The sequence below is a fragment of the Salminus brasiliensis genome, chromosome 18 (assembly GCF_030463535.1).
Source record: "Salminus brasiliensis chromosome 18, fSalBra1.hap2, whole genome shotgun sequence".
Lineage (NCBI taxonomy): Eukaryota > Metazoa > Chordata > Actinopteri > Characiformes > Bryconidae > Salminus > Salminus brasiliensis.
In genome coordinates this window covers 1,676,814-1,701,025 of record NC_132895.1, presented here as the reverse complement: position 1 = coordinate 1,701,025, position 24,212 = coordinate 1,676,814, and the positions used below count along the sequence as shown (strand labels likewise).

Below are 24,212 nucleotides of genomic sequence, written 5' to 3'. Positions count from 1 at the left end.
TAATAATAAAGCATCATAGGAAAGTCACCAATGCTACTACTGGTTTTGCAAAATGTGGACAAAAGTATTGGGACACCCGCTCATTCAGTGTTTCTTCTGAATTCAAGGGTTTAAAAATAGTCTTCTCTCTACTGTCCAGAGAAGAAGACTTTCTTCTAGATTTTGGAGGAGAATTGATGTGAGGATTTGATTGCAAACAGCGACAGGAGCGTTAGTGAGGTCAGGATGTTGGATGATGATCACCACCCCTCCTCATCACCCCCAATCCCCAACTCATCCCATCCAAAAGTACTGGATGGAGCTCCTCCACCACCTTCATTCCAGAGAACACAGCTCCTCCACTGCTCCACAGCTCATCAATGCTGGGGGGCTTTATACCCCTCTAGCCCACGCCTGGCATTATTAGGCAGTATGGAGCCAATAGGGTCATGATGTTGATCTGCTCCAGAGAGTCCTATTCTATTGGCAGTACTTCTTCTCTACAGGGACTAGACAAGCTGTGTGTGTGCATTTGCACATCTGTGTCAGCAATGGATGCAACTTAAAGAAGCTGAATGTTACTTTAGAAGGGGTGTCCAAAATAAATGTGGACACCCCTTATGTTAAGCCAGCTGGTTGAACTGGTTGACCAGCTTAGAACCACTTTGGTCATTTTGTTCAACTAGCTCGGTCAGACTGCTTGAGTGACTGGCAGACCAGACAAACTGAAATGCTAACATACCTTATACTGGTCAACCAGCTTCACCAGCTTCACCAGCCTGAACTGCAGGAGCGTTTGTATGCGTTCTCTTACCAGAGCTTTAGTCTCGTCCTCGTCTCTGTAGTAGTACAGTTGATCTCCTCTGAGCACGAACCAGCGCGAGTGCCAGGTCTTCACAAAGCCGCCCTGCTTCCTCAGCCAACCACAGCGCAGAACCTGTGGATTACCCCCGGCCTCCTCCATCACCTGCAGGACAGATATCTGTATTATTCAGGATTCTTCATAAAACATCAGGTTTCTAACAAAGTGGCCAGATCCTGGAAGCACAAGATTGGTGTTTCTAATAAAGTGGCCAGATCCTGGAAGCACAAGGTTGGTGTTTCTAATAAAGTCGCCAGATCCAAGAAAAACTATGCTGGTGTTTCTAATAAAGTGGCCAGATCCTAGATGCATAAGCACAAGGTTGGTGTTTCTAATAAAGTGGCCAAATCCTGGAATCACAATGCTGGTGTTTCTAATAAAGTGGCCAGATCCTAGAAGCATAAGCACAAGGCTGATGTTTCTAATAAAGTGGCCAGATCCTAGAAGCACAACGTAGGTGTTTCTAATAAAGTGGCCAGATCCTGGAATCACATTGCTGGTGTTTCTAATAAAGTGGCCAGATCCTAAAAACAAGATTGGGTTGGTGTTTCTAATAAAGTGGCCAGATCCTAGAGGCGCAACATAGGTGTTTCTAATAAAGTGGCCAGATCCTAGAGGCACAACATAGGCGTTTCTAATAAAATGGCCATTGCGTATCCTTCCCATTCTTCTGTAGATTCACATCACATGATGATGATGTTTAGCTCTACATCACACCTGCGCTTGACCGACACACACTCCACCACCTGCTGTCACACTGATCACAGGGTTTTACCTGAAAGCCTGATGCTCTCTCTCACAACTCTCCTAAGAACATCACACACACTCGTCTCTGATATGCAGCCACCTGCAATACAATACACCCCTACAAGAGAACACAGAGTCCTTGAATTGTCTAGATCTCTCAGAGCGGATGACTGCACTGCGCTCTAATCTTTCCTAAACTTGGGAAGATTATTCTGGGATGTGTTTCACTAAATTAAACGAAACGTATCTCCTGGAGACCCAAAGAACTGAGAGATCTGAACTATGTGTTCTTCTCAGTTTTAAAGGTCGGGATTGTACTACACTATGAATTCAGCTAGAAAACACAAGGTAGGGGTTTCTAATAAAGTGGCCAGAGAGTGAAAGCACAAGGTAGGTGTTTCTAATAAAGTGGCCAGTGAGTGAATGCACAAAGTTGAGGTTTCTAATAAAGTGGCCAGTGAGTGGAAACACAAGGTAAGTGTTTCTAATAAAGTGGCCAGTGAGTGGAAACACAAGGTAGAGGTTTCTAATAAAGTGGCCAGTGAGTGGAAACACAAGGTAGAGGTTTCTAATAAAGTGGCCAGTGAGTGGAAGCACAAGGTAGGGGTTTCTAATAAAGTGGCCAGTGAGTGGAAGCACAAGGTCAGGGTTTCTAATAAAGTGGCCAGTGAGTGGAAGCACAAGGTAAGTGTTTTTAATAAAGTGGCCAGTGAGTGGAAGCACAAGGTCAAGGTTTCTAATAAAGTGGCCAGTGAGTGGAAGCACAAGGTAGGTGTTTCTAATAAAGTGGCCAGTGAGTGGAAGCACAAGGTCAGGGTTTCTAATAAAGTGGCCAGTGAGTGGAAGCACAAGGTCAGGGTTTCTAATAAAGTGGCCAGTGAGTGGAAGCACAAGGTCAGGGTTTCTAATAAAGTGGCCAGTGAGTGGAAGCACAAGGTAAGTGTTTTTAATAAAGTGGCCAGTGAGTGGAAGCACAAGGTCAGGGTTTCTAATAAAGTGGCCAGTGAGTGGAAGCACAAGGTAGGTGTTTCTAATAAAGTGGCCAGTGAGTGGAAGCACAAGGTAGGTGTTTCTAACAACACAGAGGCAGTTTAAAAGTCAGTGAAGCCCACGTTGTCACACACAATGTTGTTGTGAAGAAGTGTAGTGCAGTGTGTGTGTGTGTGTGTGTGTGTGTGTGTGTGTGTGTGTGTGTGATGAATCGGAGGGTTTTGATGAACTCCAGATGTGCAAATTCAGCACTGTTCCATTCATTGCTCCAACAAGTGCAAGACTGCGGTGAGGAGACTCTCTCTGATGTAATGCCATTACACACACACACACACACACACACACACACACACACACACACACACACACACACACACACACACACAGTCTAACTCGTATACTTAGTCAAGTGAAAAATGTAGGACACCCCATGAAAACCTTTGTCTTTTCGAACATACTGAAACATCTGGAGGTCAGATGTTCATGTGATCAGCACTGAGAGATCTGAGAGATCAATCGAACTAAACTCACTCACCTGAAGAAACGTCTTTAATCATCATTAATAAAATAGAATTAATAGAATTTTAATGTATTACTCCTTCAAATGTGTAGAATTAGAACATCAGCTGCAGATGATCAGAACAGGGTTGGAGAGGATGATTCTGGAGGAGTCTGGAGTCTGATTTAAACCTCAGACGTTTAGTCTGGTCTGATCTGGATTGATGGTTGAAGTGAGGGGTGAAGAAGATCACCATCATGGCCAGATCCAGAGAGCTCTCTGAGGCCTTCAGAAAGAAGGGTGGAGATGCAGAGGAGTCTGGGAAGGGTAAGTTTAAACAGATCTCAGAACAGTCAGAAATCAACTGATTCACTAAATCATCTACAAGAGGAACAGCTGACCAACATGACTAGATCAGACCGGCCTAGCAAGATCAGCCCATGTCACCATGGTAGCCAGTAGATCTCACCACAGCTGATGTTCAAGTACAGCATCTACCATATGTGTGTGTGTGTGTGTGTGTGTGTGTGTGTGTGTGTGTGTGTGTGTGATTGTTATGGTCTCTAGCTCTGCTGGGTGGCCAAAACAATGCCTGTCTACACATGGAGTGTGTGTGAGGACAGCTGAGACAGCTGAGGCACCGATAGAGTAAATGTAGGCCACCATCACTAACACACACACACACACACACACACACACACACACACACACACTGACTCAACCAGAACAGAGTGAGCTTTAGAGATTGATCAAAGAGAGAGTGGTCAGTGGTGTAACAGTGTGTGGAGTGTGTTAGGGGTCAGTGGTGTAACAGTGTGTGGAGTGTGTTAGGGGTCAGTGGTGTAACAGTGTGTGGAGTGTTATATTATTATATATGTGTTATTATATTAAATCACGCTGATGAATGCTCACTGTCAGCACTCTGCCAGCCTGGGCACGGGCTTCTCCTGTGTCGTGGATTTACAGTTTATGAATAATTAACATCATCATATTGGGAGAATTACTCACGTCCCCGTGGCCTTTAAAAACGAGACCCTCTATTTCTGTGCGCTGAATCAAGGCAGCGTGTGGGAAAATGGCCTGGGCTGAAATCAGCTGTGTGAAATAACCTATTAAACGATGTGCTGCTGTTTACTGAGGAGAGTTTCAGAGACTCTACCTCATTTTGGTGATTGATTTAGAGAGAGAGAGAGAGAGAGAGAGAGAGAGAGAGAGAGAGAGAGAGAGAGAATAGCCAACAATCTCAACTGTGTAAACTGTGTAGGTGTGTGTTTTCATCACTTTGTGGGGACCTTTCTTCACACAAGCCATTCAGACTCTTAACCAGGACTGTGTCCTGAACTTAATTACTTATCATTTTAATACTTAATACCTCCACTTTAGATGCACAACATTATGTTGCACATCCACTTTGCACTTTACTCTTGACAAATCATCCCTGCACTGTACATTTCTATTATCTACTTTAAAGGTATATATTGCTATTTATATATTTCTTTCATTATTTGACGGATCTGTCTCTACCTTGCTAATCATATATATTCTATCTTGTCCTTTATCCTTTTGTCTGATGTGAGCATTTAAGTCTAACAGGTAGACACTCTCACTGACTATGTTTTTTTTTTTTTTTTTTCAATGTTATATAGGGTTAATTACAGGTAGACACTTTACTGACTTTATGTTTATTTGTTTTTTTTTCAATGTTATATAGGGTTAATTACAGGTAGACACTCTCACTGACTATGTTTTAATTGTTTTTTTTTCAATGTTATATAGGGTTAATTACAGGTAGACACTCTCACTGACTATGTTTATTTGGGTTTATTCTAATGTTATATAGAGTAAATTACAGGTAGACACTCTCACTGACCACCGACTTTATGTTTATTTATTTTTTTTATGCTAGATAGAATTAAATAAAGATAGACACTCTCACTGACCACTGCCTTTATGTTTATTAGAGTTTATTCTAATGTTATATAGAGCTAATTACAGGTAGACATTCTCACTAACAACTGACTATGTTTATTTGGGTTTATTCTAATGTTATATAGAGTTAATTACAGGTAGACACTCTCACTGACCACTGACTTTCTGTTTATTTGGGTTTATTCTAATGTTATTTAGAGTTAATTACAGGTAGACACTCTCACTGACCACTGACTTTCTGTTTATTTGGGTTTATTCTAATGTTATATAGAGTTAATTACAGGTAGACACTCTCTGTTGAGATACACAGTGTTAAACTCTTTTCATGGACTGCGTTTTCACAGCATTAAAAAAAAAAATCAAAACCACCAGACCCAGCGTTGGTGTTTTGCTGGATGAATGAGGGGGAATTACACTTAACAGATGTTTAAATGGAGAGTTACTCAGCATGTCCTTCAGAGCTTGAGCTCACAGGAAGTGTTGGCAAGAGCTTTGCCCAGAAATGGAGAAAACAGCCTTTTGAGAGGAGCTCTGTTTACTGTTGCTATAGCAGCTCTTTCCTTTTCCAGTCCGGACGGTCTAAATGCCAGAATCTTGTAAATGTAATTAATAAAACTGTTATTTTTAACCAGCTGTTTACATCTTTTAGTCCGAGAAAACTGAAAACTGCTCAATAAAGATAAAGATAAAAGGCAGCACTGCACCAGTTACAGGGAGAAAAACAGCTGTAATGGTTCACTGGTTCTCCAGAGAAATGTACTGCAGGTAGAAGAGTTAATGACACTGAATGATACATGTGCAGGATTACATTTTCATTTTGTCAAAAGTATCCAGACAGATCCAGAAAGATTGAACTCCGCTACCTGAAGCTGCACATTCCTTGAACTCCATAGAAAAGCACTGACCAATAGAACGGGCCTAAGGTCATTGTGCCAAATGCTGAGGGTGGGCTAGAGGGGTATAAAGCCCCCCAACATTGATACTCAGTAATGATGGTGGGGTCATCCAACATCTTGACCTCACTAACACTCTTTTTCACAGCAATGATTCTCCACAATCTAGTAAAAACCCGTTCCTGGACAGTAAAGCAAGATAAACTCTGTTTAATACCCTTAATTTCAGAAGAAACAATGAATGATCCAATGTCCCAATACTTTTGTAAATATAGTGCATCAATTTACATCAATTCCTCAATTCACTGTTGCTTTTATCGCATCTGAATGCAATCAAATCCTCCATAACGCCTTTCTAGAAGAGTAGAGGCTGTTACTGCAGTAAAGGGGGAGAAACTTCAAGCTAATAACTTCACTTCAGAAAGAGGAACGCTGGAAAGTCTACAGACGTTTGGACAACATGTTTGACAGTTGGTGAAGTAACTTTTTTTTTTATAGAGTGGAAAAGTACAACTGCTTTCAGGTCCAAAGTGCACACCACTCTCCAACTTAATGTTTATCCAATCAGCTTCTTAAAATACTGGACAGTTGCTATAGAGTCTGGAAAAACTGGAAACACTGAGCTGGTTGTAGAGAGAGAGTGCTAAAAACCCAAAGATGTGGGAATTGAGCTTTTAGGTGTTTCATCAATAAAATTATCTAATCGGCCAATCATGAAGCAGCACTGCAATCCATAAGATATGGGTCAGCAGCTTCAGGTAATGTTCACATCAACCGTCAGAATGAGGGAAAATATGACCTCACTGTTTTTGAGCGTGGTGTGACTGCTGGTGTGAAAGTTAATTACAGGTAGACACTCTCACTGACCACTGACTTTATGTTTATTTGGGTTTATTCTAATGTTATATAGAGTTAATTACAGGTAGACACTCTCACTGACCACTGACTTTATGTTGATTTGGGTTTATTCTAATGTTATATAGAGTTAATTACAGGTAGACGCTCTCACTGACCACTGACTTTATGTTTATTTGGGTTTTTTCTAATGTTATATAGAGTTAATTACAGGTAGACACTCTCACTGACCACTAACTTTCTGTTTATTTGGGTTTATTCTAATGTTATATAGAGTTAATTACAGGTAGACACTCTCACTGACCACTGACTTTATGTTTATTTGGGGTTTTTCTAATGTTATATAGAGTTAATTACAGGTAGACACTCTCACTGACCACTGACTTTATGTTTATTTGGGTTTTTTCTAATGTTATATAGAGTTAATTACAGGTAGACACTCTCACTGACCACTAACTTTCTGTTTATTTGGGTTTATTCTAATGTTATATAGAGTTAATTACAGGTAGACACTCTCACTGACCACTGACTTTATGTTTATTTGGGTTTATTCTAATGTTAAATAGAGTTAATTACAGGTAGACACTCTCACTGACCACTGACTTTATGTTGATTTGGGTTTATTCTAATGTTATATAGATTAAATAAAAGGTAGACACTCTCACTGACCACTGACTTTATGTTTATTTGGGTTTATTCTAATGTTATATAGAGTTAATTACAGGTAGACACTCTCACTGCTGAGATACAGTTTTAAACTCTTTTCATGGACTGCGTTTTCACAGCAGTAAAAAAAATACCAAAACCACCAGACCCAGCGTTGGTGTTTTGCTGGATGACTAAGGGGGAATTACAAGTCTGGAAAAACTGGAAACACTGAGCTGGTTGTAGAGAGAGAGTGCTAAAAACCCAAAGATGTGGGAATTGAGCTATTAGGTGTTTCATCAATGAAATTATCTAATCGACCAATCATGAAGCAGCAGTGCAATCCACTAAATCAGATATGGGTCAGCAGCTTCAGGTACTGTTCACATCAACCGTCAGAATGAGGGGAAATATGACCTCACTGTTTTTGTGACTGCTGGTGTGAGAGGGGCTGGTTTCAGTATTTCTACAACTGCTGATCTTCTGGGATTTCCAGATTTCTAGAGTTTCGTATAATGAAGTAATAAAGAAAACACATCCAGTGAGCGGTGGTTCTGCTGTTCCACAGACCAAAACACCTTGTGGACTAGGAAAGGTCCAAATGGTCAAACTGGGTGAAGCGGACAGAAAGGCTACAGTAACTCAGATAACCACTCTGTACAATTGTGGAGAAAAGCCTCTCAGAATGAACACCACCTCCACCTCCAACCAAGAACAGAAAGCTGCAGTGTAGCCGGATCTGATGAGTCTGGATTTCTGTTGAGGATCACACATGGTGGGGTCTGAATTCGGCAGCAGCTGCTTGAATTCATGGACCAAACCTGCCTTTTGAGAACAGTCTAGGCTGGTGGAGATGGTGTAGTGGTGTGTGTGTGTGTGTGTGTGTGTGGGGGGGGGGGGGTGTTTTGACTGTTTGAGTATTGTTGCTGACCATGAGCATCCGTTTATGACCACCATTTACCATCTTCTAATGGATACAGTTACTATAACTCATCATGACAGTTTGAACAAAACCTTGTATCTCCAAAATGTCAGCTTTTCAGGAGAAGGAAAAAACTTTCTAAACTTTCAATGGTCAAAGTAAAAAGGTTTTAGTCCAGGTCATTTTGGAGCATTTTTATTGGTCCATTTATCATGAAATTCTGATACAATGTAAAGAACAACTGCAGATTCAAATTATATTAGAGGTCAAAAGGTCAAAATTGAGATGTGAGGTTTTGCACAACAGCAGTGAGAAGTTATTTAAGGTGGTGTTTCTGTCCTTTTCCTGTTCCCAGTCTGAAATATGATGCAAATAGTATTAATAACTGGCTCATATTCAGCAGACTGTACCACATCATTTATTTATGATTTTTCATCAATAAGGCTCTTCATGTCTGACAGAGTGTCTGGGTTAAGAGGAGCCAGTACTGGTTCTTTTACCACATACACTCGAAAACTGCTGCCACTTAAGGCCTCATTTGTTGCCCTGATAAAGACAGATGCACTTCCCCCTGAATCCAATGTCAGACAATATCATTTCCAGTCCAGTGACCCACTCCACTTATAAGACTGCCGCTTTATTAATTATGAATTATTGATGAGACAGACACAGAAAAAGGGCACACTCTGAAAAATAAGGGTGTCAAAACGTTTTGTTGGCATGATGCCATACAAAAAGTGGCTTGTCCATACAGTCTTAAATAATTACTTAATGTGGAAACAAGCAATGAAACTGGGTTTATTCAACTCAAATAAACACCTAGAACTAGAATTTAATTCAATTTACTGAAAAAAACCCAGTTTAATTATTTGTTAGTAAACAAGGTTATTTTCTTAGTTTTATCTTTTTACATTGTAGAAAAAACACACTCCCCACACTGTTACACCACTGACCCCTAACACACTCCACACACTGTTACACCACTGACCCAAACACACTCCACACACTGTTACACCACTGACCCCAACACACTCCCCACATTGTTACACCACTGACCCCAACACACTCCACACACTGTTACACCACTGACCCCTAACACACTCCCCACACTGTTACACCACTGACCCCAACACACTCCACACACTGTTACACCACTGACCCCTAACACACTCCCCACACTGTTACACCACTGACCCCAACACACTCCCCACACTGTTACACCACTGACCCCTAACACACTCCACACACTGTTACACCACTGACCCCAACACACTCCCCACACTGTTACACCACTGACCCCTAACACACTCCACACACTGTTACACCACTGACCCCAACACACTCCACACACTGTTACACCACTGACCCCAAACACACTCCCCACTGTTACACCACTGACCCCAAACACACTCCCCACACTGTTACACCACTGACCGCTAACACATTCCACACTGTTACACCACTGACCCCTAACACACTCCACACACTGTTACACCACTGACCCCAAACACACTCCCCACTGTTACACCACTGACCACTAACACACTCCACACACTGTTACACCACTGACCCCTAACACATTCCACACTGTTACACCACTGACCCCAAACACATTCCACACTGTTACACCACTGACCCCTAACACACTCCACACACTGTTACACCACTGACCCCAAACACACTCCCCACACTGTTACACCACTGACCCCTAACACACTCCACACACTGTTACACCACTGACCCCTAACACACTCCACACTGTTACACCACTGACCCCTAACACACTCCACACTGTTACACCACTGAGCCCTAACACACTCCACACACTGTTACACCACTGACCCCTAACACACTCCACACACTGTTACACCACTGACCCCAAACACACTCCCCACACTGTTACACCACTGACCCCTAACACACTCCACACTGTTACACCACTGAGCCCTAACACACTCCACACACTGTTACACCACTGACCCCTAACACACTCAACACACTGTTACACCACTGACCCCTAACACACTCAACACACTGTTACACCACTGACCCCTAACACACTCCACACTGTTACACCACTGACCTCTAACACACTCCACACACTGTTATACCACTGACCCCTAACTAACACACTCCACACTGTTACACCACTGACCCCTAACACACTCTACACACTGTTACACCACTGACCCCTAACACACTCCACACACTGTTACACCACTGACCCCAACACACTCCACACACTGTTACACCACTGAGCCCTAACACACTCCACACACTGTTACACCACTGACCCCTAACACACTCCACACACTGTTACACCACTGACCCCAAACACACTCAACACACTGTTACACCACTGACCCCAAACACACTCAACACACTGTTACACCACTGACCCCAAACACACTCCACACACTGTTACACCACTGACCCCAAACACACTCCACACACTGTTACACCACTGACCCCTAACACACTCCCCACTGAAAGGTTAAAATCTGTACTTTCACAGTTTCTACACTTGTTTCAGTCAGTCTCTGAGAGTCATGACACGCCTCGATCACAGCGTTTCTGATACCTGTGCCTAATAAGAGTTCATAGGTTCTCAGTCGATTGGAGACTGGAGTTTCTCTTCATACAAGTACTTTTGATCTCAGAGCCTCCAGACCAAGATAGCTTTCAGAGAACTTCACTTCTTCTTTCTGAAATAGCAGCACAGCTGGTGCAGCACCACTTTCCACGGAAGTGAGAGCAAATGTGAGTGAGGGAGTGGTTAGAAATAACAAAAACTGGGTTATTTTGTTTCACCATGAAGAGATGGTTATGAGGGGTGTCCAGAAACATTAGGACATGTAGTGTAGCTCTGTAGGTTGGAGTTGGAGACCATTGGTATAGACACTGGCTGTTTGTATCTGTTCCAGATTGCTAAATCAACACAAACAGAAGCTTTGAACTGCTCGAGTGCGAGTCAGTGCATGCTGCTGATCTTAGTCCAGACTAAACATTCATGGTTGACTGATGGTTGAAACCAAGAAAGGTCAAATCAAGAACATGCGAGAACCAATGGAAAGAACATCTCGAGTCTGAACTGAGGTTCTACAGCACTATAGCTGGTTGGTTGGTGTTGCTCAGAGCAGCCGGCTACTCTGGGGAGTGGGTTAAATCTCTGTGGGCAAACTGAGGAAAGCAGAAATGAAAGTCCTGAGGCAGCAATGCAGAGAATAGCTTAGAAAGCTGTGAGTTCACACTGGGAGTGGCAGCAAGAGTCTCCTGACGGTGACTCTAGACTCTAATGAATGATGGTCTTATCCCATTAACACTCCATTAACAGAGCAATGCTGACATTTACAAACATACAAGGAATCCAGAAACACACATGTCCAAAAGTACCTCCCCCATAGAAAAGCACTGACCAATAGGACGGGATGTTCTGGAGCACTGGTGCTCACAGTGGTACCCCTTATACCTCCAGCATTGGTTTGTGGGGTTCTTTAGAGTGATGGAGCTCCATCCAGTACCTTGGAGAAGTTGGAGTGGCAGAACCAACAATCATCCAACATCAGTATCTGACCTTATTGATGCTCTCAAGTGGCTGAGTCGCAAGTCGCAATCAAATCCACCTCACAGCAATGTTCTAACAGCTAGTGTAAAGCCTTGCCAGAAGAGGCTTTTGGGGCTTTTACTGCTGCAAGGGAGGATGCACTGCTGTTTAAAACCCTTGATTTGAGAAGAATCGTACCCAAACCATCAAATCTAAGGAAATTCTAGTGAAATCTGTCAATCATTGTGAAATCACTGAATCTGTATCCATCAATATCATCCTTACCCAGAGGATTCTCAGCTTCGTAGCCCATAATCACCATCCAGTGTCTGCGCTCACCGTCCCAGCTGTTGATTACTGGTAGCTCTTCCTGCTTACTCTGCATATTTACTCTCCACGCTGGAATGTAAGCAGCCCTGCACCCAAAAGCCAGCCTCACTGTTTGACCTGGGCTCTTATTGTGCCTCTTCACTGCTGGGAAACCGAAGGAGTTTGGTTAAATATGTCTGTCTAGTTCAGTGACCTCCCGAACTAAGAAAGAGAATCTTATATTTCACACAGACTTAAGCTGAAGACCAGCACCGGACCATAGACTAGGCCGTAAATCTGCATGTGTTGTGTTTTGAACACTGGTATGCTGGTCAAAAAGCACTTAACCAGTATTTTCCACCAAAGTGGTGGAACGAGCTGCCCCTGGGTGTCCGAACGGCCGAGTCGCTCGCTGTCTTTAAACGCAGACTGAAGACCCACCTCTTCTGAGAGTACTTGGACGATTAGAGCACTATGGTCACCTTCTGTCTAGTAATGTCTAAAGCTTAGAGGTATCCTTTGAATTATTAGTCTATTCTAACTAGCTAAAGTTTTTCTTGGGTAAATAGCAAAGCACTTTGTAAGTCGCTCTGGATAAGAGCGTCTGCTAAATGCCATAAATGGAAATGTAAACCAGTATTTCTTGAATTTTCAACACTGGGATACTGGTCAACCAGATCCAGACCAGTATAAACAGCCGTTGTTGCGTTTTGAACAGTGGAATACTGGTCAACCAGTACTTAACCAGCATAAACTAGTAGCTGTTGCATTTTGAACACTGGTATGCTGGTCAAAAAGCACTTAACCAGTATAAACCAGCATTTCTTGAATTTCCAACACTGGGATACTGGTCAACCAGCACCTAACCAGCATGAACTAGTAGTTGTTGCATTTTGAACACTGGTATGCTGGTCAAAAAGCAGTTAACCAGTATAAACCAGTAGTTGTTGCATTTTGAGCACCGGGATACTGGTCAACCAGCACTTAACCAGTATAAACCAGTTGTTGTTGCTATTTGAACACTGGGATACTGGTCAACCAGCACTTAACCAGTATAAACCAGTTGTTGTTGCTATTTGAACACTGGGATACTGGTCAACCAGCACTTAACCAGTATAAATCAGCATTTATTGCATTTGGAACACTGGTATGCTGGTTAGCCAGTATAACATCAGCATCAAACCAGTATTTGTTGTGCTTTGATCACCAGGATACTGGTCAACCAGCTCCAGACTAGTTTAACACAATTTAAACCACTGTTTTATTTCTAGCAGGGCTGTAAGACGTTACTACAGAAGCTATGATATTTAAAACCAACTCAAGTGCCTTCAGATGTACGTTTCAGAGCACTGAAGTCCTGAACATTAGCATCATTCAGGACCTGCAGCTCCAATGACATCATAAACCCCTTTCTGTAAAGCTTAGCTTCAACACCAGCTGAATTCGTCTGCCTCTAAAACTGCAGTCACTGATTAGATAGAGCAGGTGATCAGGTGTGGAAATTAAATACTACAGATACCCTACATGTCTAAACACTTGCTAACCCCCCAACATCAACCCCCCAGTAAGGCTGCTGTGAAGCTCAATACAATAAAATCCACACAGCAATGTATCAGAGGAGTAGAGACTGTTACTGCAGCAAACTCCCTATTAATACCCTTGATTTCAGCAGAAACACAGAGTCTGGGGGGGTGGCATATCTGGTTCATTACTAAGGCCACCTGTTTGTCAGCCTGTCCGCATGTCTGGGTCTCGCTAAACCCGGCAGCTGTCGCTCTCTGCCGTGTGAAGCCCAGAATAGAACAATGAGCTTTTGCATTGTTTGGGTGTAATTGGGATTTTCCCCCATCACATGACGCTACCAGTGCTACCAGGATGTGGGGAAAGTTGGCAATGTCCGACAACCTATATTAATATTTGTATACAAACAAAGTGAAATGTCTCTGGAATGATGGTGGTGGAGCTCCATCCAGTACTTTTGGGATGGGTTGAGGAGTTGGGGAACATCCTGACCTCAATAACTAACACTCCTGTTGTTAAATGCAATCAAATCCTCACAGCAATGCTCCTTCTCCAAAATCTAGTAGAAAGCTCTACCTCTTCAGTTACTCCAGTTACTCCAACAAAAGCAGAATCAACTCTTTTAATACACTTGATTTAAGAAGAAACAATGGATGAGCAGGTGTCCCAATACTTTTGTCCAAATTGTGTATTATGTTTTGTTCTGAAAGTGGTGTTTTTATATATTAATATAGAGTATCTGTTTACTTTTCCATTGTTCCAGCGCTGTTGGAGATGAAGTTAATGAACCAAGAATAAATACAGACGTGGAAACAGACGGAGGCTCATAAATAAAAGATGAAACCTCAGGGCTTTCTGGTCTGTGAGTTAGATGATGGAACTGAGGAACACACACATTTTACTCAGTGTGTTGTGCAGCCACTTACTCAGAAATCACACACACACACACACACACACACACACACACACACACACACACACACACACACACAAACAGGAATAATCTATTCCTCTTGATGTCGCTTACCATCATGGATAGACCCTGATTTTAACTCCAGGTACAAACAAGACTGAGAACTCAATAAGGACCTGACATTTAGAGTGTGGAGACTACATTACCCATCACCCCCAGCTTCACAGCAGTGATAAACACAGTCACTTATGTCAGTTTTTGAATGAAAGAAAGAGAAAGTCAGCAGAGAAAGTGAATCGTACCACATATACCAATCAGCCACAACCTTAAAACCTGTAGGCCCGCCTCGTGTCAAGACATGGACTCAGCTGTAACTGGACTAGAGGATCTGCTGCTAACATCTGAAGGTGTCCAGATACCACAGCTATCATCAATGAGCCTTGGTTGCCCATGACCCTGTTGCCGGGTTGGAGCCACTTTGCTAGGTCCTGACTACTGCATACCAGGAAGGTAACACCCCACAAGACCCGTCTGATGTTTTGTACATGTTCTAGACAATGACTGGGTCAGAACATCTCCAAAACACCAGGCAGGTCTTGTGAGGTGTTCCCTCCCAGTATGCAGTGGTGGTCAGTACCTACCAAAGTGGCTCCAAGGAAGGACAATTGGTTTCATGGGCCTGAGTATCTAAACCTGGGTCACCAGTGAAAGTTAACAGATGGTGATTTGGACCACACCCGGTGGAGTGGATCAGCTGTGTGAGACCCTTTCCCTGCTCTGACACACTCCCTTCAGGTCAGGAGGGGTTTGTTAATGAGCTGATGAGTTTGATCAGGTGTGCAGCAGCAGCAGCAGCAGCGAAACACTAAACTCTGCACACTGGTGGTAGATAGGGGTCAATAAAGCTACAGCACTAAAAGATCTTCCCACAGACTCACACTTACATGGAAGGCTGCTGTAAAATGACACACTGGTGCCAATTGTGTGTGTGTGTGTGTGTGTGTGTGTGTGTGGGGGGGGGGGGGGGGGGGGTGTTAGCTCTATAATGGCACCACCCCATCACGTCTCTGTAGAGAAGTACTGCCAATAGAATAGGACTCTCTTGAGCAGATCAACATCATGACCCTATTGGCTCCATGCTGCCTAATAATGCCAGGCGTGGGCTAGAGGGGTGTAAAGCCCCCCAGCATTGAGGAGCTGTGGAGCAGTGGAGGAGCTGTGTTCTCTGGAATGATGGTGGTGGAGCTCCATCCAGTACTTTTGGATGGGATGAGTTGGTTATCCAACATCACTGAATGCAATCAAATCCTCACAGCAATGCTCCGACTCCAATATATAGTAGAAAGCCTTCTTCAATGGACAGTAGAGACAGTTACTCTAACAAAAGTAGGAGTAGCTCTTTTTAACACCCTTGATTTTAGAAGGAACAATGAAAGAGCAGGTGTCCCAATACTTTTGTCAATATATTGTATGTGTGGGTTTGTGGTAAAACACTTTCTGTATGCTGAATGGTCCCAAAGTTATCAAAGCAATTCAGAAGATCCAGAGATCTCCTGATACCAGAGGAAACTTGGTAAAGAGAGTAGATGAAAGACAGACCCCCACCCCCAACCCCCCACAGCTACACCTCTGCCCGATATACAGAGCACCATGTTTTAGCTGGTCATTCCACTGCATGACTCTGAATAGCTGCTGCTGATTCATCCTGAGCTGCTCGGGCGTGTGGTCATCATCCTTAACAAGCTTCTAAAAACAGCAAAGACATTTCCTGCCCTGAAACTCACTGTGGAGACCGGGAGATTGGCAGAGGTGGGTGGGTATGGTATGTGTTTCTTGGCCATTTTATCAGAAACCCCTCTCTTGTACCTCCTCCACCTTGCTGATGTACACTACATAGACAAAAGTGGGATAATAGGTCACCTGCATTGCTCATTGTTTCTTCCAAATTCAATATGTTGCTTGCATTGAGGATTTGATTGCACTCGGCAACAAGAGCATTAGTAAGGTCACCTCTCCACCTCATCTCCAACTCCCCAACTCATCCCAAAGGTCCTGGATGGAGCACCATCATCCTTCCAGAGAACACAGTTCTTCCACTGGGTTTCTAATAAAGTGGCCAGCGAGTGAAAGCACAAGGTTGGTGTTTCTAATAAAGTGGCCAGTGAGTGAAAGCACAAAGGTTGGTGTTTCTAATAAAGTGGCCAGAGAGTGGAAACACAAGGTAGTTGTGTTAGTTTCTAATTAGGTAGTTTCTAATAATGTGCCCAGTGCCAAAGCACAAGATCAATGTTTCTGATAAAGTGGCCGGTATTAGGAAGCAGTTTCTATTAAAGTGAAAGGAGGGTGTGCATCTCTTCCTCTTCCTCTGTTGTAATCATGCGCTAACAGAAGCCTGAGCTTGTATTAATGGTACGGTCTTATTAGAGCGTGACTACGCCACAGTCGTTTCCGGAGTTGGAGTGTATGCCCTGCTGCAGCTGAAGCTCCACTAGCAGAGATAAACTGCAGGCCCTCATGCTTCAGGCCCTGTGTGTCTGCAGGTGATCAGTAACGGGACCAGTGAAACATTGCCGTGCTCCTCTGGGCTCTTGGTGCAGCTGGCTCTGGAAGACACTGACACACTCCGGGTCAGTGCACAGGGCATCTTGCCCGGTCGGCCAATCTGGCAAACAAGTCGTTCTGGAGCTGTCAAAACAAGACCTTATATATTTGATAAGTTTAGAAGAGAAAGGAAAGCTTTGATGATTTAATGTAGTAAGATTTTATTTTAGGATTATTTTGGACGCTTTCTTTTGCGTATCCGAATTTCACACCATTTAATTAATTAATTTAATTCAAACTTTATTCTAGCAGTAATATTAAATCGCAGGCTTTTATCCAAGATATAAAATATCTAATATGTACTAAATTGATTCAAAATTATTCAGAATATACAAGCAATTATTCAATACTTAATAAAGTACACCCACTCAACCTACAGCAGTTTAGCCCCACCCACTCAGCCTACAGCAGTTTAGCCCCACCCACTCAGCCTACAGCAGTTTAGCCTCATCCACTCAGCCTACAGCAGTTTAGCTCCACCCATTCAGCCTAAAACAGTTTAGCCCCTTCAATTCAGCCTACAGCAGTTTAGCCCCATCCATTCAGCCTACAGCAGTTTAGCCCCACCCATTCAGCCTACAGCAGTTTAGCCCCACCCATTCAGCCTACAGCAGTTTAGCCCCACCCATTCAGCCTACAGCAGTTTAGCCTCATCCATTCAGCCTAAAACAGTTTAGCCCCTTCAATTAAGCCTACAGCAGTTTAGCCCCACCCATTCAGCCTAAAACAGTTTAGCCCCACCCCTCCAGCCTACAGCAGTATGAGCACTGCTTGATTCTACTGGGATAAGGCGAGGTTGTAAATGAGGATGTAAAAATGAATGATGATGTTTTTAGTCCGTAAACTCTAAAGTGTTCTACAGCAAGATGCAGGCAGTGGTTCGGTAAAGGTGGAGCGGCTTTATAAACTCAATTAGCCTGTTTTAATGATCACAGTCTTCAGAAAGCCAGTGAAAGCAGCGCATTTTTAACACTGAGAGACTAAATGGGGCGTGATGATTTAAACAGCGTGTATGTTCATGTGTTTTTACCCTCCGAGAGAAGTGCTTACGGCTCATTTTCAGGTTCACCTGGCGAGCAGCACCGAGCTTGTGCAGATCATCAGATTAGTGACTAATAAAATACAGTTTGGAAGCTCCTCATCCAGGTTTACACAGTAAGGGATACACTATACGTCCAAAAGTGTGTGGACACCCTTTCTAATGAATGTATTCGGCTACTTTAAGTTGCACCCATTGCTGACACAGATGTGCAAATACACACATACAGCTTGTCTTGTGCCTGTAAAGAAGTACTGCCAATAGAATAGGACTGCCATGCTGCCTAATGATGCCAGGCGTGGGCTAGTAGAGGGGTATAAAGCCCACCAGCATTGAGGAGCTGTGGAGCAGTGGAAGAACTGTGTTCTCTGGAATGATGGTGGTGGAGCTCCATCCAGTACTTCTGGAGAGTTGAAGATGAGGTAGGGTGGTGATCATCATCCAACATCCTGATCTCACTAACTAATGCTTATGTTGCTGAATACAATCAAAATCCTCACAGCAATGTTCCTCCTTTTCCAAAATCTAGTAAACGCCTTCTTCTCTGGACAGTAGAGACAGTTCCTCCAACAAAAGCAGGATCAACTCTTTAATTTAGAAGAAACAGAGTGAGCAGGTGTCCCAATACTTTTGGACAGGTTCTTTTTTACAGTGTCTATCCCTTATGAAGACACAGCTGGTTTACAATCAACCTTTATATGTGCGTCATCAAACAAGTCCAGATTTTTTGGGGGTTACAAAAAAACCTTATTCCAGCTCTACTGGTCAGACTGGGAATCTGAAGGAACACTGTGATGGTTCTAAAGGGGATTAGAGGTGAAGTTATAGACATGCAGAAGACTGGATCTCTGAGTGCACTCTGCTGGATGGAAGCTGTATATATACCTCCCAGCACTAACTAGACAAGACTGTCCCTCAGCTGAGCAGCAAAAGTGATGGCTGTGTCTTTAGGAAAACACCAAGTGATGCCACAGCCATACGTAATCAGGAGTCCCAGGGAGGATTCCGGTCCTCTCTCTCTCTCTCTCTCTCTCTCTCTCTCTCTCTCTCTAGGTGGGTAGGATAGTCCTCCTTCTCCCTCAGCCCTGAGCATGGGTCATCTGTTAGCCAACTCTCTCTCTCTCTCCCCCTCACTCTGCCCATATCTCTCTCTCTCTCTCTCTCTCTCTCTCTCTAAAACAAAGACTCTCTATCTCAGTCAGTGGCGGCACACAGTGCTCAGTAAGACACCTGATACGTCCATAAAGAGCTGATACCACACAGTCCGTCTGATCCTCTACAGCTCTCTCTTTCTGAGTAAGTGTGTGTGTGTGTGTGTGTGTGTAATACAGTTGAATCATTAGTTTAGAGCTCCTGAGCTGTGTTAGAGTAAATGGAGAGTATTAGCACACAGCTGGAGACTTCACCGACTGCACCGGCTAATGAAGCTCTAACTCATCCCAATCCACCAAAACAACACACACACACACACACATACACACACACGCGCACACACGCGCACACACTGTGGAAACGAGAACTCACTCAGTGTCATGTCTATAAACACAACTCCTTTAAACAGCTTCTGAGTGATGCCCAGCTCAGCACGGCACACACACTCACCGCGGTACACACACACACACACAGATTCTGTACCAGTTACACAGGAGATGAATCACTGGTGTCTGCCCATCACTTCAGCAGCTGAGAGACTCAGAGCTGTCCACCCCACCCTCACCTGTCCACCTGTTCATTATAAAGATGCTATCATTAGTGTATTAACAATTACATACTGTTAATAGATAATCAATAGATCGACAGATAGATCGATAGAGATAGATACTAAGGTAGATAGATATATAGATTCTTTAAATATAATAGACACTGCAGAAAGATACTTTAAACTATATACAGATACTGTAGACACATAAATACATAAACTATATATATATATATATATATACAGTGAGTCCAAGAAGTATTTGATCCCTTGCTGATTTTCTTCGTTGGCCCACTAATAAAGACATGATCATTCTATACTTTTAATGGTAGATGTATTCTTACATGAAGAGACAGAATATTAAAAAGAAAATCCAGAAAATAAATCTAAGGAATATATATTAATTGATTTGTATTTCATGGAGTGAAATAAGTATTTGATCCCTTAGTATTCATTAGCAGTTCTGGCTTTTACAGACCAGTTAGACACTCCCAATCAACTTGTTACCTGACCTGAAGCCACCTGTTCTCACTAATCACTTGTGGGAAAAACACCTGTCCACAGAATCAGACAGATCACACAGATTTCAAGTCTCCAACATGGGTAAAACCAAAGAGCTGTCACAGGACCTCAGAGTCAGAATTGTTGACCTTCACAAAGCTGGAATGGGCTACAAAAAGATTAGTAAGGTGTTGGATGTGAAAGTAACAACTATTGGTGCAATTATCAGAAAGTTTAAAGAGTATAACATGACAATCAACAGACCTCGGCCCGGTGCTCCAAAGAAGATTTCGCCTCGTGGGGTGGCAATGATGCTGAGAACAGTCAGAAATCGTCCTGCAACCACTCGGCAGGAGTTAGCAAATGACCTGAAGGCAGCTGGGACCACAGTTTGCAAGGAAACAATTGGCAACACTTTGCGCAACAATGGATTCACATCCTGCAGTGCCCGAAAGGTACCCCTGCTGAAGAGAGCACATGTGGAGGCGCGCCTCAAGTATGCCAATGATCATTTGAAAGATGAACCAAGTTATTGGGAGAAGGTTTTGTGGTCAGACGAGACCAAAATTGAACTTTTTGGCCTCAACTCCACCCGCCATGTGTGGAGGAAGAAAAATGCTGCCTATGACCCCAAGAACACTGTGCCCACCGTCAAGCATGGAGGTGGAAGCATAATGTTTTGGGGGTGTTTCTCTGCCAAGGGTACAGGGCTACTTCACCGCATCACTGGGAAGATGGATGGAGCCATGTACCGCACAATCCTGAGGGACAACCTCCTCCCCTCTGCCAGGGATCTGAAAATGGGCCGTGGTTGGGTCTTCCAACATGATAACGACCCTAAACATACAGCAAAGGCAACAAAGGATTGGCTCAAGAAAAATCACATTAAGGTCATGGAGTGGCCCAGCCAGTCGCCAGACCTCAATCCGATCGAAAATCTATGGAGGGAGCTGAAGGTCAGAGTTGCCAAGCGACAGCCCACCAACCTTCATGATTTAGAGAGGATCTGCAAAGAAGAGTGGGCCAAAATTCCCCCTGGTGTGTGTGCTAAACTTGTGGTTAACTACAACAAACGTCTCACCGCTGTGCTTGCAAACAAAGGCTTTGCCACTAAGTATTGAGTGTGTTTGGCAAGAGGGATCAAATACTTATTTTCCTCATTGAAATACAAATTAATTAAAATATATTCTTTAAAATTATATTCTGGATTTTTGTCTTGATATTCTGTCTCTCCATGTTAGAATATATCTACCATTAAAAGTGCAGAAGGATAGTGTCTTTATTAGTGGGCAAACAAAGAAAATCAGCAAGGGATCAAATACTTCTTGGACTCACTGTATATATATATATATATATATATATATATATATATATATATATATATATATATGCATACTTTAGACAGATATATGTAGATACTGTAGATATGTAGAGGTTGTTAAATATAGACTGTTGATAGATACTGTTGATGGAGGCTATACATAGATACTGTAGATTAGAGACTATAGGTAGTTACTGTAGGTAGACAGCCTAAGGATAATGTAAACAGACAGACAGACAGACCATAGATACTGTAGATAGATATACTATATAGAGACACTGTAGATAGATACTGTTTATGAACACTTTAGATATAGATTGTACATAGAGATTATACATAGACTGTAAATAGATCATTTTGACAGACTGTAGCCCAAAACTGTAAATACTGTAAACAGATACTGTTTATGAATACTGTAGATATAGTTCGTAGATAGAGAGTGTAGGTATAGACTGTAGATCGAGACTGTATATAGAGACTGTTTATGGATACTGTGGATATGGATATTGCAGATATAGATTGTAGAAAGAGACTGTAGATATAGATTGTAGATAGAGACTGTAGACTGTAGATAGGGACTGTTTATAGACACTGTAGATAAAGATTGTAGATAGAGACTGTAGATAGAGACTGTTTATGGATACGGTAGATATAGATTGTAGATAGAGACTGTAGACTGTAGATAGAGACGGTTTATGGATGCTGTAGATATAGACTGTAGATATAGATTGTAGATAGAGACTGTTTATGGATGCTGTAGATATAGACTGTAGATATAGATTGTAGATAGAGACTGTTTATGGATGCTGTAGATATTGACTGTAGATATAGATTGTAGATAGATACTGTGGTTGGATAGATGACAGAACAACATACTGAACATTAGCATCACTCATTACACTGATTATAGACTACATGTGTGTTTGTGGCAAAACACACACATGATAACTGCTTGTGAGTATTTGCTGTGATGATGGAAGAGCTGAGGAATGACTAATAAGAGCAATCACACACACACACACACACACACACACACACACTTGCATAAACAATAAAACACAATCACACAATCTTTCCATATTTTTCTGTTTGCTTCATCATATATTGTATATAAGTTCAAGATACACACACACACACACACACACACACACACACACACACACACATAGATTAAAGTATTCATTAAGGTCACCGTGCCCAATGCTGAGTGTGTGCTAAAGGGGTAAAAAGCCCCCCAGCATTGAGCTAGGAGGTTCTCTGGAGTGATGGAGCTCCATCCAATAGCTCTGGGATGAGTTAGAGTGGCAGAACTAATCTTCCAACATCAGAACCTGGCCTCACTGATACTCTTACTGTGGCTGAATACAATCAAATCCTTCTAACATAATGTTCCAATGTTGTAGTGGAAAGCTTTCCCAGAAGAAAAGAGGCTGTTACTGCAGTGAAGAGGGACAAACACCCGGCTAATACCCTGGATTTCTGACGAAACCTTAAAGAGCAGGTGTCCACAAACTTTTGGACATGTAGAGTAACAATACATCTCTCTTTCTTTCTCTCTCTCGCTCTCTCTCTCTCTCTCTCACACACACACACTTCACTGTCTGCACCGGAATATTAAAATCCAGGAATTCCTACCTGTAAAGAGGTCGTCCCAGTTCCAGCGAGGAAAACGACAGATCCCAAAAAGTCCCACTAGAGTTTAATCCACCAGCAGCTCAGAGCACAGTACAGTCCAGGGCGAGAGACATAGAGGCAGACTGAGACAGACTGAGGGAGAGAGAGAGCTGTCATAAAGTTTTCGGATGACAGCTCACACCATCTGCATACTGGGGGTACCCGGGTGCTGTGTGTGTGTGTATGTGAGTGTGTGAGTGTGAGGCGACGGCTCTCAGCAATGCCACATGGGTCTCAGCACACAGAGACACACAGAGACACACACACGCACACACACACTTGCGCGCTGCTGAGAGAATCCAAAAACACACACGCGTATTACTTGCTGTCCTCTCTGGCTCTCTCTCTCTCTCTCTCTCTCTCTCTCTCTCTCTCTCTCTCTCTCTCTTTCTCCCTCTTCAACACACACACACAGCAGAGATTCAAGGCAATAGGACCCACAGAGAGTGAGTGAGTGAGTGAGTGTGAGAGAGAGAGAGAGAGAGAGAGAGAGAGAGAGAGGGGAGGAGGAGGAGGGGTAACTGCTTGTTTGGGGAAGTGTGAGAGAGCAGCACACACTCCCACTGTGGTTTCAGATTCCACACTTAGACAACTGAGACACACATGCGGGCACACACACACACACACACACACACACACACACACACACACACACACACACACACACACACTGTTTTCATACATGTCTGAATGTGGAGTCATTTATTTGTACCATTTGTATGTATGTATATATATATATATACACACAGTAAATAATATATCGCATATG

The 24,212-nt window shown here is 42.9% G+C and overlaps 1 protein-coding gene across 1 annotated transcript in view; it reads right to left on the bottom strand.

Moving 5' to 3' along the window:
* Window positions 1-23,842, bottom strand: part of arhgap24 (Rho GTPase activating protein 24) — a 176,125-nt gene extending 152,283 nt beyond the window's left edge. Inside the window, exons 1-2 of the mRNA XM_072662739.1 lie at window positions 23,405-23,842; window positions 794-946 (exon numbers count right to left, since the gene is read on the bottom strand). Coding sequence (XP_072518840.1) covers window positions 794-943 — 150 coding nt within the window. The 5' untranslated portion in view covers window positions 944-946; window positions 23,405-23,842. The remainder of the gene's footprint in view (window positions 1-793; window positions 947-23,404) is intronic.
* Window positions 23,843-24,212: the final 370 nt, after the last annotated feature.